The following is a 15908-nucleotide window of genomic DNA, read 5'->3' on the forward strand; positions in this document are numbered from 1 at the left end:
CTTTCAGTGAGAAGGCTTTAGGCTTGGCTACCATATCGGGGACGCGTAGCATGCAATCGGCTGGCCAATTGCTTTGTAAGTGGTAATGAGCGTTTCTTTATCTTTACCCCAAGTACTGCCAAGTGCTGGACCCCAGCGACGTGGTCGACCTCTGTTTCTTCGGGTGAGGAACATCTCCTAGAGTCCGCATCTTGTGCACATGTTAACCTCATTCATTTTAAGGTTTCGTTGGCCGGTGTTCCTCCATTACTTATCTTACGGCTTTCGCGCATTACCAACTTTCCTATTTTAAGTAGTCACAAGAGGGAGATGTAATACGCATCATAATACCTGTGTATATGAAATTTTGTACCGTTGCTCTCATCATCATTTTTTTCAGTTTTCTATTTTGATGTACGAATGATTGCCTCAAATAATGCCCCCCTTCACAAACTCTGATAGATATGTCGCATTTTATGTAATGCTGCGAAATCCACTTAAGTAAACTTGTGAAATATGAGGAGCATGGGGTAGGGGTTCCCCCATCTTAACGCACATGCGCCCTTTCACTCACATTCAATCAGTTGTCGACTGTTTTTTTAGACGTGGAGTTTCACTTGAATCCGAAAGACATGTTAAGCTAAATATTTCTTCATCACCTAACGCATTAGATCACAGACATTCGGGAATACATGTATGCAAGACTATATACATAACACCGATACTACCGAAGCCGACTGCTTATCTTTTTGTCCCGAATTTATTCGTCCTGTCACTCAATACTGAATACGGCTAAGTTCAATTGAATTTAATATCAGAAGCCAGGTTATATTATTTGAGTAATCAAAGTAATGAAAAAACTTTGTCCCGTATGTGATTTTTTCGACATTAGCACTATTGGTCCCGAAACTCCCGAAATATTAAATTCATCTCTAACACATATAAAATTTTACCCGCATGAGCTGTTAATGCCTAGTCTTATCAATGCAGTTGATTGTATGTGACAATTTAAAGCTGGTCGAGCGCACGACAACAAGACGGATGCGATTAGGGTGTAATAAATACAATTTTTCCTGCTTTGGTGTCGCGAGGTGATTGCACTCTTTCACGTGAAATCTTCTATTATTGAAATTTTCACACTTTGCGCGAAGCTGTTAAGTTATTTTGGTTTGCGGTTTCACAATGACGCGAGGGGGATTTGTTCACGTGAGCTCGAGAAATCTTTAACTTCATGGAGCTTGGGTTAAGTTAGGTTGGGTCGGAGTAGTCCAGTAAAAAGCTAGCTCACTTGGACACTTTTATTTTTATATGTTTTATCATATACTATAACTTTGAAACTGGCTTCCAGTAATTTGTAGCATTGCTACGTGGCAACGGTAAAGTTACGAATAAGACTTACATTAACCTTTGAAATTTCTTCCGGAAGGTCGAACTCGCAAAGGCTGGGCAGCTGAGAATAAAGTTAATGGCTGATTCCACCTTGTCGTCCTCCATACAGCAAATACAGTAGGGGCTGTCCATTATGCTACGACGCACAGCATGAACTCCCATTCTACAGTGCCCTGTTAACACTTCAGTAGCGACGGATAGATGAACTTTCGTGCACCACACAGCTCCACCGAGCACTTGGAGTCAACAACGAGCAAAGGCAAAGAAACACTTATAGCTACCTATAAAGCAATTGGACGCCGAATTAAAAAAAAAAAAACAACACACTGGAAGAAGCTGCAGGACTGCCAAAATTCCGAGCTAAAAAATGCAACGGAATGTCTTTTATGTCAGAAAATTTCAATTTAATGAATATAAGCAAGAGGTTTTAATTTTTGTATTAGGGCTTACGAACTCTCGAGTTTGTTAGAGGAACAATTTCTGGAGAGCCTAGGCTACTTGCGAGATTCTCGAATCTCGAAATACCCGTAAACCTCGCGAGCTTTTCTACATTAAATTTTATCGCTGCATTGGTACTTTTATATAGAGCTGACGATTTCTTTTGCAGTATAAGTGAAAATTTCACAAAACCACAGATAGAAGCACCGGAATTCATGAAATAAAACTAACACAGCGATTGACTTGATTGTCGAGAAGCTTGCGAGGCTAGCGAATGTTTCGAGATTCGAGAATCGAGAATAAGGGTTCAGCCTATTACTTTATCCAGATCGAAGTTCTGCCAGAGTGTGGGGAAGATTCTTTTGAGACTAGGTGGAATAGTAGACCTTTCCAAGTCTTGAAGTAACGTGCTGTGATTGACTCTGTCAAAAGGTTTTGCTAAGTCTTGAGCTACGAAAACTTTTCTGTTGCAGGGTTCTAAGTCAATCCGTATTTTTTTGTCGCATGCTGGCAGTGAAATAAGGGAGCAGAAAGACTTGAAAGGTAGTGGCTTCTGGCGATAGGAGAGATATTGGCTAGTACGAGTCTACTTCGTTAGTTAATTTCTTAGGCTTAGGCTAATATTATTCTCGGGGCTGGGCCAATAGGCCAAATTACTTCCGGTAATCAAAGAAAGAGTCAGCGCATTTGCATCTCAGCAGCCATGCCACTGTTAACAGATAAACATTTTACCACGCATGAACCCCTGATAGTAATATTATTAACACTAATGACAGTTGGGGAATTGTGTGAGAGATTATAATGTGTAGCGCTAAAAGCCGATCATTTCATATTGAAAAGTCTACCTCCGAATGTTAACTGGTACACTGGACACTGCAGATTTTAAACTTTCTCCATATTATACATTTGAGGCAGCTACTATCAATCTTGTGACACTGCGACTGTTGAAAGTGTCAATTTCATAGAGCAGATCCACGATATAGCCTCACCTTAGAAAAATCAAAATTACCTAAACTCTCCTAGTCAACAGCAAAGAGCAAATACATCATATCGACTCACCTTAGAGCAAAATTACCTAAAATCTCCTAATCGGAAAAACTATGCGACATTCTGACTGACTGGGCATGGATGAGTTGTTGTGAAGGACTACAATACCTCCTCTTATGCAGTTCAAAACTCCAAGGAAAAAAGTATGCCTGCCTGTCACTTCTATCGCAGTCGCCTCAACAAACGCATATTTGAAAAATACATTAAGTACTCAGCGTACCATCACTTCTCTACAGAAACCACCAAAAGATCGTTGTCATCAACTGTGATTCTTTCTACCTTCACTTGGTTTCTCACTTGGTTTAATTAAAAAATTTCCGTTTCAACACAAAACAAGATCTCAAACTTAAGTTTGCATACTTCAACCAAGTTATTTTGGTTGTTGTTGCACTAACCGAGTAGAAATTTAATATTCGAACGTTTGGGTATCGGTGCTTGTTGTGATATGCCAGCAAAAGGAAAATCTTGTTATAGACTTCCATTAACTAAGATGGTAAGTGAAGAGGCCGCCAAATCGGTAGTGGCAACAAATGCAAAATGCATAAGAGCAAACTCTTCTGCAATTGAAGCGGCTAGGTATGCGGTTCTTCCTAGGCATTCAGCGAATTTTGTGAACTATTTCGAAAAGCAATTAGTTGCAGAACATATACGGAAGCACACACATATGTACATATGTACATACTTATGGAAAAATTTCACTCCAAAGATTTCACATGAACTGCACATACAGTTACGGACAATAGTCTACATACACCCCCTGTTTCCTCTGTATTGAAAGTCTAATAACTTATCTGAAAATGTGCCTATAAAGATTTATTTTAAGCCTTTTTCTTAGCATAATAAACTAAAAAAAAAAGCCTTACATTAATATAAAATAGCCAAAATATGGGAAATAAACGGTAAAACAAAGTTGACAAAAGTCTACATACAGTACACAACTGGCCTGTTTTAGTACGAACCACTTCACGCAACACTAAATAATATTGTTTCTTATTATTTAGTCGCTTCACCCTTAGGATGAAGGTCAGCTCGAAGGCGTCGTGGCATTGAGGCTACTAAATTTGTTAACTCTGCAGGTGTTATACTGTGTCAAGCTTCTATGATGCGTTCTTTGAGGACAACAGCGCTAGAAACCTGTTTTTTCTAATTATCCGTTCTAAAATTTTCCTGATATGCTCAAAGATATTTTAATTTGCATTTAATTGCTTTAGAGCATAGTAAAGCAGCCAATCCTTAACAATATGTGCCTTGTGCTTTGTGTCGTCATCCTACTGAAGAAACCAATCTGCACCGAGCTTCAATGTATCCAGCGCTTTTTTCAGAATATGTTCCAATACAGATTTGTATATAAAATGATCCACATTACCCTCAATAAATGTAATTCTATCAAATCCAGATGTCGCCACAGCTTCTCAAACCATAACATTACCATGGTGGCTGGCGGCTCACATTTGATACCAAATTCTTTGAATAAAATGCAGGATTTCTCTTCCTCCATACTTTTGTTCTTCCATTTTGCTATCGAAAATATTGAACTATGACTCATCGGTAAACAAAAATATTTGCCAAAAATCCATCCCCTTTCTCCTGTGTGCTTTCGCGAACGCCAAGCGAAGTTTACGGTTTTTTTTTCGAAATAAGAACTTTTTTGCGTGGTCCTCTGCTGTTAAAGCCGATCCTGTGCAGAGCTCTGTGAACTGTTATGGAATCGTAACATACGATCACGGATCACAAACTATTTTCACTCAAACGAAAAAAATTTTGCTATTGAACTATTTAAAAAAAAAATAATAGTATATTATGGATCTAGTGAGTTCACATATTTCATTAATCCGATAAACCATTTCGGGGCTATTGCGATTTAAAAAACGGCATTCGATCACGGATCGTATGTTACGATGCGGCCCCTGTTTTGGTTGGGCACAATTGCTTGATGAGCTTGCCATATCTTCGGCTAATTTTGGAGCAGAAAATTTTGTATTTTTGTTCACTTCTTGTCACGGGTATACATTTTTTCGGTATAACGACTGTTTTTTAAATTTTTAACAATGCTTTGTGCTGTTACTCAACAAAAGTTAACACTTTTTGCAATTTCACCTTATGATTTTTTTCTACAACCAAATTTCTCTAGTCAATCAATATTTCTTTACTGGAAGGTATTGCTGATGTTTAAGTGATCAAACAGCCACTAAGCTCAATATTAGCAAAGCAAAATACATAAAACAAGTAAATGTGTCTAAGTTCGGGTGTAAGCGAACATTATATACTCAGCGTGAGCTTCAATTGCACATTTCATTTCAGATAAATTACCTCTCTACCAGGCACGTGGCACCGCCTGTTTAAAAAAATGTTTCCCCATTTCCTCTTACAATAAAACTTGATAAGTGAAATATCATTGATTCAAAACTATTTTTTGCTAAGTTGTAGCTTATTATTCTAGCCGGGTCGTAGGCTTTTAAACTTGTTTTATATCTAAGTTGCCGTGGTCTTTAACCGATCCCGTCCATTTTTTCTAGAATAATTTTCTACTATAGGGAAAATTTGTGTAGCCAATTTTATTACGATCCGTTAATTTTTCTTCGAGTTGGGGCTCCCGAAACATAGAAAATTGCTTGGTCATAAAAGGCGCGGTCCCAAACCCATTTTCAAAAATATTAGTGTTTTCCATTTTAATGTTATAATTCAATTTAAAAAGTAAAATTCTATTGACACATAGCTCTTTTTCGCTAAGATATAGCTTATTATTTTCGTCTCCGATCCTTTTAAAAATTTTTTATATAAAAGTGGGCGTCTTTAACCGATCTCGTCCATTTTTTCTAGAAATATTTCTTGTTATAGGGAAAATCTGTATACCCAATTTTATTACGATCCATTAATTTTTCTTCGAGTTATGGCTCCCGAAACATAGAAAATTGCTTAATCATAAAAGGGGCGGTGCTACACCCATTTTAAAAAATATTAGTGTTTTCCATTTTAATGTTATAAATCAATTCAAAAAGTAAAATTCTATTGATACAAAGCTCTTTTTCGCTAAGATATAGCTTATTTTATTCATCCACGACCCTTCTAAAATCTTTTATATAACAGTGGGCGTGGTCCTTAACCGATTTCGTTAATATTTCTTCAAACCATTCTTTATAGTAAAGGCAACCTCTCTGCCGAATTTTGTTACGATAGGTTTAACAATTTTTGATTTATGATTAATAATATTTGTACAATTGATTTTATCACAAGGGGGCGGTGCCGCGCCCATTTTAAAAAATGTTTTCAAATTTTTATCAAGAGTCTCAATATCAGTCTACATGTCAAATTTCAACATTCTAGGTGTATTATTTACTAAATAATCAGGTTTTTTGTGTTTTCCAAAATGTTGTATATATAAAAAGTGGGCGTGGCTATCGTCCGATTTCGCTCATTTTCAATACCAATCTATTCTGGGTCCAGATAAGCTCGTGTACCAAAATTGGTGAAGACATCTCAATATTTACTCAAGTTATCGTGTTAACTGACAGACGGACGGACGGACGGACAATCAAATTTTTTTTTCGATACTGATGATTTTGATATATGGAAGTCTATATCTATCTCGATTCCTTTATACCTGTACAACCAACCGTTATCCAATCAAAGTTAATATACCATGTGTGCAAAGCACGCTGAGAATAAAAAGGATTAAAAAGGGTAAACAGTATTTTAGGGTTAGTACAACACAGTATATTTGAATGCATGCTAGGTAAGTGGTGCTGTATGTACACTTTTGTCAACGCTAATATTGCGTACTATAACTTAGTTGTTTTATGTTCAAGAACGGATTTGTTTTAGGATTAAAAAAAGGGTTAAAACGAAATTGCATGTACACACTTTTCCACAATGTTTTTGTCTTTTCTAACGAAGGTAGGGGGTGTATGTAAACTTTTGTCCGCCACTGTTTGTACCTGAGCGCTGAGAAGAGGAGGAAAATTGTTGAACGCCAAAACTAAGTGAATTTTTGAAAATGCATTTTACGCAAGTAAGAGGATCATAGTACAAAATCAATTAATGAGAAATTGCGAAAATTTGTATTGCATTGCCAAACTAACATACAAAATACTACAAAAATACAGATGAGTTATTTATTGACAGTAAAAAAAAACTTCAGAACTTTAAAAAGGTTTAAAGCAAAAAAAAAAACAGAGAGAATTCCTTTTAGAAGAAGGCAAGGTTCAGTCGCATTGGCTTTTTTTTGGACTTGAAAATGTCTTCATGACCACAACGTGATATGTAAACCTTTCCTTCAAAAACGCTTACCCATTCAGAGGAGGGGTCTTCATTTCATAGCACAAGTGTGCAGATTAGATTAACACGGATCGCTTCACGATTTCTATTATTGAATATGTTAGTCGTCGCTAAACAATCGGAGTTGCAACATCGAAGGAGAATATTGTTTATTGACGCATTTAAAAATAACATATTTTGCAAACAAAAGCTCAAACTTGTAATTGTTAGCTTTCAAATGTTAGCACTAAATTTTTTCAAATTATTTGGTACTGTCATGTAATAATATAATCAGCCCAATTCTAAATATCCCTTGGAATTTTGTTCTCGCGGATTTTTTTATTCCCGCGGAAAAATTCCTCCAATTCTATTCTCCTAGGGAGAATAATAATTGGGGAATAGGAATTTCGAATTTTCAAAGTCAGCTGGTTTGTCAATTGAAATTTCGTTCCGCATTTCTTATTTTGTTTAAAAAATTGAAATGTTTAATTATTGTTGCAAATTTGTTTGAAATTAAGAAATAAAATATAAACAATGCACAGTATTGCATCTCATGCGGTATTCACTGAAATGGGTAATGAATTGGTGCCAGAGCAATATCAACAGAGGAGCATAAGGAGAAGAAGACGATGGGATAACAAAAATCCGCCGGAGTTGCCGGCTTCCATTCAGCAAAGCAATTTTCTGACGGCTAAGTCGAGTTCAATTCGTCTTTCGTCATATGCCAAAATCTATTTAAGCCTTCTTAAAAAATCCTTGCACAATTTCTGGATGGCTGCATTAAATATACCAAGAGTTATTCCGTTGCTTATTATATACTTTTTGACTTGAAATAAAGAATATTGTGGTAGAATGTACATATTTTAGCACAAATTTGTACAAATAAGTGCATTCCCTTTAATTTAACACGTGAAAAAACTCCTAAGAAATGGCAGAGAAACCTCCCTCTCACTCACATTTATAATGCCTACTTTTCTCCCATAACCGGTTTCCGCTTTTGCGAACATTGTTCAGAATAGGAGGAAAGGGAGAAGTGAAAAAACTCAGAAGGAATTTTTATTTAGAGTACGAGGAATTGGAGAAGGGAAAAAACTCGCACGGAATTTTTATTTAGGATTGGGCTGAATATATTAGCAAATAATGCGTGCCATCGTGTTGCTGCATTGCTAGTTGATCAACGACTAAAAGCGGAGTCATTGGTGCCGTTTGTCGTATCGCTGTAGTCGTATCCATAACGTAATCAGCTGTTTATCGTTACGACGGTAAACCAAAAACCAATTGGTTGGCTATGATACGGTTACCACCCTAGAGGCACCAAAAATCGATTCCATTTATTCCCATACGCTTGGTCGAATCAGCTGTTATAAGGTTACCGATACGGTTACCAGTAAAGCACCAATGTCTGCAGCTTAAACTACTAGCCCTATGATCCATACTAACACAGTCAGAGTTTCAGCTTTGAAGCCAATGATACCTTCGAGAGCTTCGTAGAGCTTCGGAAAACTATTCGGAGTTTACCTAAGTAGTCCATCAGTTTTCGCTTGTTTTTCAAGCATTAAACAATTAATGTGTAAATTCTATGCTGAAATATCCTCTTTCTATACAAATACTACTGCTGTATCCCTCAACGGTTACAGACCTGAATACTTTTAAAGCCTGCATATGGGACATTTCGAGTCAAGTATTGCAATTTGAAAACATTGCTATCTGCAACATGTACACGAAAGTTGGTTTAATCGTTTATTGTATGCTACGTTCACTATGCAAAAAGAGGGATCGAAATATGAATGAGTTGCGATAACACAGTTGGTTCTTGTTGTTGCCTAATCGCACTTCTGCGGCGCAGCACTTCTAGACTTCTTAACCATCTCATTGTGCCTGCGATGACATCGCACGCTTCCGTCCATTTTTTGATACTTTTGAGCATATTATCCACGATCCTTTCGGGAGTGTAAACTTCTCCAAATATGCTGCACAGTCTACATGTGAAGCTTTGAAAACTTGGGCGTTGAACAAAGACGTAGTAGACATCTTCAATTGTTGTCGTGATAGCCAGCGTTTCAGGAAGGGGATTCATCGATGTGTTCACCGCCCATTTGTCGAGTTGTCCCACATCATCTGCCAGTTTTGTGTTCTCATTTCTCATGCTGCTCAATTTGGCAATATTCTACGTACAAAAGTTTTGTTGTTCTAGTTCTTCAGTTTTCAAAAGAAAAAATATATAGCAAATAAGATAAATTTTTATGTAAATTTTTTTTAAACTTCTTAAAATAATGCAAAATTTTGCAGTACGGTACGGCTTAAGTATTTTTTGCCTTGTTTCCCTACAAAAACGGTACAAGTTACTTTGTTGATCAGCATACAAAGAGAAACAGCTATAGCCTTCTGGTAGGCACTGTGATGTTTGCGATCGGAAGTCCTCAAGTTCAATTCTCAGCTTGAGGTAGACCTATTTCTAAATACACCGATTTCTGAAGTGTGCCTTTGGAATTACCTAAATAACAAAAAATCAGCCGCGGAAAACCTAGTTTCAAAAATAAATATTTAATTATTAAATCCACTTTATTTGGAATAACTCGTAATTCCCCAAAAAAAACACGGGCGTTAGTACCAATAACTCGTGAAGTTCAGTGTGTAAACATATATGTGTACGTCAATAAAACTAGTCTTTTTAAATTACTTAGAGGTCGCCCAGGGGTTAAAGTTAAACCACAAGAGAGGTAATTCGACCAGGAACAAATAATTTTGGGCTTCGCCGGCTTCCTCTCGAACATAAACGATATCGATAACAAAAAAAATACTTAGCGCATTTTACCTACGAGGACATTTAGGCTGAGCTTCTTACTCTTCCAATTCGAGTCGTGCTGCTTTTAATTTTCCCCAAGAATTGTTGGGGCGACCTACATGTTTAATGCGGAGAAGCTTTCATAGCAGAAAAACACTCGGAGTATTCGCCAAACCACTGCCGATGGACGATCCCGCATAGACCAGTCATTTTCTAAGTGAAACAACTTTTTTTTAATCTTTGATGTTGCTCTGCACGGGACTTAAACCTAGGAGCTTTGGTGTGGGAGACGGAGCACGATAAACTATTTTTTATTATCGGCTTACTATCGATAGCGAATAATTATCGTCAAGTGACCCGCCTCGTATTGATATCAAATGATTATGTTATCGACAGTTTACAAATCTGTTATCGCCTTTTTATTGAAGTTTTAGCGGTATTTTCTTTAAAACAAACCGATAAGTTATCGATTACAAATCGATGGCATGCTGATAACGAATTGGAAACACGGAAAGATTGCTTTAGATTATGATAACCTTTCTATAAGACAGCAATTACTTTCGATAACTTTCCGACAAATAATTTATGAATTTTTGAGTGTAAATCGCTAACTTTTCGATAACTAAGCGGTTCACTTTTTATAAAAAATCGCTAATTTTTCGATAGCAAATCTATAACTTTTTGATAGCATATCCATAACTTTCGATAAAAAACCCTTCACCTTTTCGATATCAGCTCAAAAAAGAACACTATGATAAAATATCGATATCTTTTCCATATCAAATCGATAACTTGTTAACAATTCTATAACAAACTGGTAACACAACTTTAGTAACCCGATAATTTTGCGATACGTTTTAGAAAAGAAATCGAGCATTTTTTGTTACAAAACCTTTCGATAACTTTTCGATACCAAGCCGATAACTATTCGATAAATCGTCGGTAAATAATCGGTACCTTTTCGATAACATTTTGATTACAAATCGACAACTTTTTTATCATTTTTCGATAAATGAGATCTTGGACTTAATAGTCCATCTTTTACATTCGTAAACTTTAATGAGTTTTAGACGTATTGCACAATAATTTGTTAAATATATTATTATTTTAATAAAAAATTGAAAGGGATTTATTTAAAAACTTTACCAACGTTTTCGATAAATAGGCGATACATTTTCGATAATAAATAGATTTCTTCTCTATAGCAAACCGCCAACTCGGTGTTAAAAAAAAACCTGTTATTAACTGACTATCTTTGTGACCGATATCTAGAAATAACACTTCCATAAACATCGATAAATTGATATCGCTACCTCTTCAGTAATACTCCTATATAAAATTGATAAACAAATGCAAGACGCGATAACCTCCGAAGAGATCTTAAGCCGACTTCTCTTTCGATTTTCGTCGAGTACCTCTTAATTTCTTCTGCGGGACGGGAGCTACATATTTAAAGCCGATTCCGAACGGCATCTTCAAGACAAACAAGTTTTCAATGAGAAGCTTTTCATGGTAGAAGTACACTTTGAATACTTGCCAAATCACTCCCGATGGGCGACCGCGCTTAGAAAAACTTTTTTCTAATTGAAAAAACTTGTTTCTACATTTTTTATATTGCTTTGCTCTTTGAACCCAAGATCTTCGGTGTAGTAGGTTACCACCACACCAACAAATCGATAACTCCTTCCTAAAGAATGGCTTACATACATGCCCATTACCCGTTGTTAACTGTTAACTAATCCATAATAAACCGTGACCGCTTCGATAACTTTAGTCCGTCCGGGTTCCGTTGCCACTTTGGCTAATCTTTCTTTTTCTCCCATCCTTTTCGTTTCTCATTTGCTTCCCTTTCATTTCCTTATCTTTCTTTTCTTTGTTTTTTCTTTCCTTTACTTTCGTTTCCTTTTCTTTACCCCACTTTCCTTGTCTTGCCTTGATTTGCTGTCTGATTTCCCTCATACCTACTATATACATTGTTCCACTACGCCTACAATTCATTCTACATTCTTCCGTACATTATACCATTTCCAAATACTACGCTTACGCTTACATTCTATACTCCCCCATACCGGGGATAAGATGTTTACACATGAAAGAAAGGATAAGTTTGCCAAATGCTAAAAATGTATCTGCTTTTGTTGGTATTGGATCGAAGAGGTACGGTTGCTATGTGAAAGTACGACCACAAATTCCAAACCACTTAAATTTATTTTGTGTGGAAGAGCAGAGCCATTGTGTTGCAGTGAAATTAATGGTTCTTACCTATGTTACTCCAAATGTTGATTGAGTAGATACACATTTGATTTGCATTTTAAATGGGTACGTACTTCTTTCTTTGATGGTCATTATCAGAAGTTCTTATGCTCTTCGCATCAGCAACTAGTGTAAATAATTGTTTATTCAATTGCTTAGGGCGATTCTTTATTCGACGTCTTAAGTGGGTGTTAAGTGATGCGCAACCACTAAGATATGTAAACCCATTATAAACTAAAAGATGACTTTCAATTAAGCCCCCCAAAATTTAGGTTAACAACAATTTCTTACTTAAAAATTAAACCGTTAGGCAAATTCTTTCAATGTTTTTTGCGAATCACTTTTGACAATGAACTTTACTGGCACTTGCGGTTAATTGAATCAGCTGGAGATTAAGTATAAAACCTTTGGCAGAAATTAAGGTTAACAGCATTAGTCTAACGGCATTGGCGCTGTCTAAACGAAAAACAGCTAACGGCATCCTCATATAGCCACAAAGGGATAATTTAATTAACGCAGAAAATCATATTCTTGTAAATATGTTGATGAAGTTGTTGAACGCAATTATTTTGGGACAGATGCTCCTTTCAGCTGGTAAGTTTTTTTTACATAACGGCGCTTTAAGAAATTTATGTTTTTCATATCAATTCACAGCGGCAGCATCACAGCGGGGCAGTGATTCGTGTGCTGACGTTGACTATGATGATGGTGGTTATGAACAGCAACGCTTTCTAACGGGTCCTGGTACGCTTAATCAGGCAATCACGCGTGGTCAGAATATACTCGAACAGCTACGTCCACTTCGTCCGAATGACAATGTTTATCCGATTATTGTAAGCTTGGGTAATAATGGCAACCTTGCACCTCTTCCTCCTATTTCCCCTCTCCCTACCACGCCATCTAGCCCAACTAGCGCAGTTAGCCCAACTAATGGTGCTAGTCCAACTACTCCCTCTAGTCCAACCAGTCCCTCTAGCCCTGCAAATCCCACTAACCCAGCTAATCCTTCTAATCCAACTAACCCTGATGGTGGTGGTGCTGCTGCTGCACCCGGAGGCAGACGATCCAGTAAACGTCGTCGCATCATACGCGTGAGTAATAAACGTCGCCGGGTAAACCGACAACCAAATAACCGTCGTCGTGTCAACGGACAACCATCTAAACGTCAACGTCGTCGCCGGCGTCGACCTGCAACGCAAAAAAGGCCATATGTTATTGTTCGTCCTCAGTAAGGTTAAATAGTAAATGCATGAGACTTCATAAAAATGTTTGAAAACTATTAGTAAATAAAAATCAATGAAGAAAAATGTGTCAGTCATATCTATGGAGTCAATATCGTTATCGCAATAGAACAAGAAAACTATCGATAATATTGTAACGAATTTACTGCAAATCCTCTTTATTTGCAGCCTTCTGCTAAGTTCGAATCACTAAACTGTTGAATAAATAACTCCACTCTTCAATAATGAAAAATGGCATTTATTAAAGTACTTCACAATAACACTTATATTTCGCTTACTGATAGCTTGCTTAACTCAAACTGATTGATAGCTTAAACGAAACTGCTTTTCTGCGCCTCTACTGTCGCAGCCTTTTATACTTTTTGATTTCTCGTTGCATACTTCTAGGCTTTTCCATTCCAAAACTTACTAGTTAGTTATTAGCTACAAAATCACCAGCCACAACTATGTTTATAGCTTCTCATATGCGCGTGAGTAATACTTGCACAAATTATTGCCCTGTCTTGTGAGCACCTCAGATAAGATATATGCATGTGTTTGTGCGTGCTTCTCCGCTTCTCGTATGAACATGTGTGTAGACATAATGATTGAATTATTGATGTGCATACAAATCACTGTTTAGCATCGGCTTAGAGATGACAGTACCCCTTAGTGTTGCTCATATTCGTAACAATATTTTCTTTATGCTTTCATTTTCAATGATTTTGAAGCTTTGCCAAAATAGTACCTAAATTAGCCCCAAAATGATCCTGTAACAGTCCTAAAATGGTTTCGAAATAATCTAGAAGTTGTCCCGTAATGTTATGTTAAATAATCCCGAGGTACTCCTGGAACTATTCCAAATTGATCCTGAAGCAGCCTGAAAATAATCCAGAAATGGTCCCGAAACTGCCCCAAAATTTTACCGAAATAGTTTCGAAATGATGCTTAATGGAATCCTGAAGTGTTCCTGAAGTCATTCCGCAATATTCACTAGACAATCCCAAAATGGTCAAAAATATACGGTACAATTCCATCCCCTTGATCGAAGTCCGCCAATCCTTTAGACATGGGAAAATGTGGCACTAAGATAGATATTAGGTCCCGTTTTTCGCCATTTTTTTACCGAAATTTTACGAATATGTTTATAAGTTTTTAATTCTACTTCGTTCAGGCATAAAAAGTGATTGATATATTCGTACGTATTTATTGGACTGCAATTAAGTTTTGCCAGCTTGATACGTCTACTTTTGGAAAGGTTAGGGCTATAGATAACTTATTTTAAAAAAGTGGGCCCGACACCTCCAAATCATTTAAAATGTTAATTGTGAAAATGAATTTTTGTTTGTTTATTCACTTGTACGTTTTTAAAATTTAGCATACTACTTACCTGATTGCTACTACGTACGCCTATTGCTTGAAAATCATAGGCATAATCAATTTATTTAAAAATGAGTGGATATGTCATCTTTCTCTAAGCTATATGCTTATAAATAAATAAATGTAAGTCGCAATAACCTCGGAAGAGATTTTAAGCCGAGCTTCTGTTCCAATTTGCGCCGTGCTTCTTTTAATTTTGCATAAAAATTGGCGGGAGGTGATGAGTTTTCTCTGAGAGCTTTTCATGGCAGAAATACACTCGGAGTACTTGCCAAACACTGCCGGCGGGCGACCCCGCTTACAAAAAATTTTCTTCTAATTGAAAAACTTGTTTCTTTATGTTGCTTTGCCCGGGGCGTGAGCCCAGTATCTTCGGTGTGGTAGAGTGGAGAACGCTACCATTACACCACAGCGGCAGCGCCTATATGCTTAGTATCACTATTTTTCAGAACAATTCGTGATTACTCCGAAACGAATTCACGGATTTTCTTGCAAGTTGACAAGGAAATAAGGTAGCTATAATTTCCTTGATCTTATTATGCTATGACTTTTCCGGTAAGTGGGCCTGGGACGGAAAATTCTAAAAAAATCTTACTTTTGGTGCGATCAGCTTGCAATTTTGTACTTATGTAAACTTTTCCCTAGGTAAATCATTGGAATACTTTTGAAGATATATTTCTTTAAGCGCGTTATAAAAAATGATGGGAGTGAAATTTAAAAAATGTGACACACAAGTCACAGTTTGAAAATGGAGTTTGTGTGAATTGTACGAGCACATTTGCTTTGAGTGGGATGTATATGGATTAGGGCGGGTCGATTTAAAAATCGCTCATTGCTATGTGAAAATCGTATTCTAGAGATCAAAATAAGAAATTTTGCCGAAGGAACCATACCTCTAAAACGAATTCTGATGTCCCCCCCTTTCGGTCGAACTTTTGGGTAGGCGCAATTTCAATTCTACCTGCTGTGTCTTGTGGTGGCTTAAAAAAACAACACAAGCAATTTTACGATCTGCAATTGTGTCAGAGTGATACCTTCATTTTTTAAAACGGTTGAATAAAAAACCCACACAACTATGTTTACGACATGCAAATGCATCACAGTGATGCCTTGGTTTTAAAAGGGGGTTGTAAAACGCTAATTTCTAATAATTTTTTTTAATT

General features: G+C 36.8%; 2 protein-coding genes across 4 annotated transcripts in view; both read left to right on the forward strand.

The window, feature by feature from the left end:
* Window positions 1-15908, forward strand: part of LOC137250764 (uncharacterized) — a 411869-nt gene that overhangs the window by 319022 nt on the left and 76939 nt on the right. The window lies entirely within an intron of this gene.
* LOC137248492 (sporozoite surface protein 2) lies at window positions 12593-13452 on the forward strand. Its single transcript, XM_067779427.1, has 2 exons — window positions 12593-12739; window positions 12800-13452. Exons 1-2 carry the CDS (start codon window positions 12685-12687, stop codon window positions 13375-13377), a joined length of 633 nt encoding a protein of 210 aa, XP_067635528.1. The 5' UTR covers window positions 12593-12684; the 3' UTR covers window positions 13378-13452.

This window comes from Eurosta solidaginis, chromosome 4, assembly GCF_040869045.1.
Source record: "Eurosta solidaginis isolate ZX-2024a chromosome 4, ASM4086904v1, whole genome shotgun sequence".
Lineage (NCBI taxonomy): Eukaryota > Metazoa > Arthropoda > Insecta > Diptera > Tephritidae > Eurosta > Eurosta solidaginis.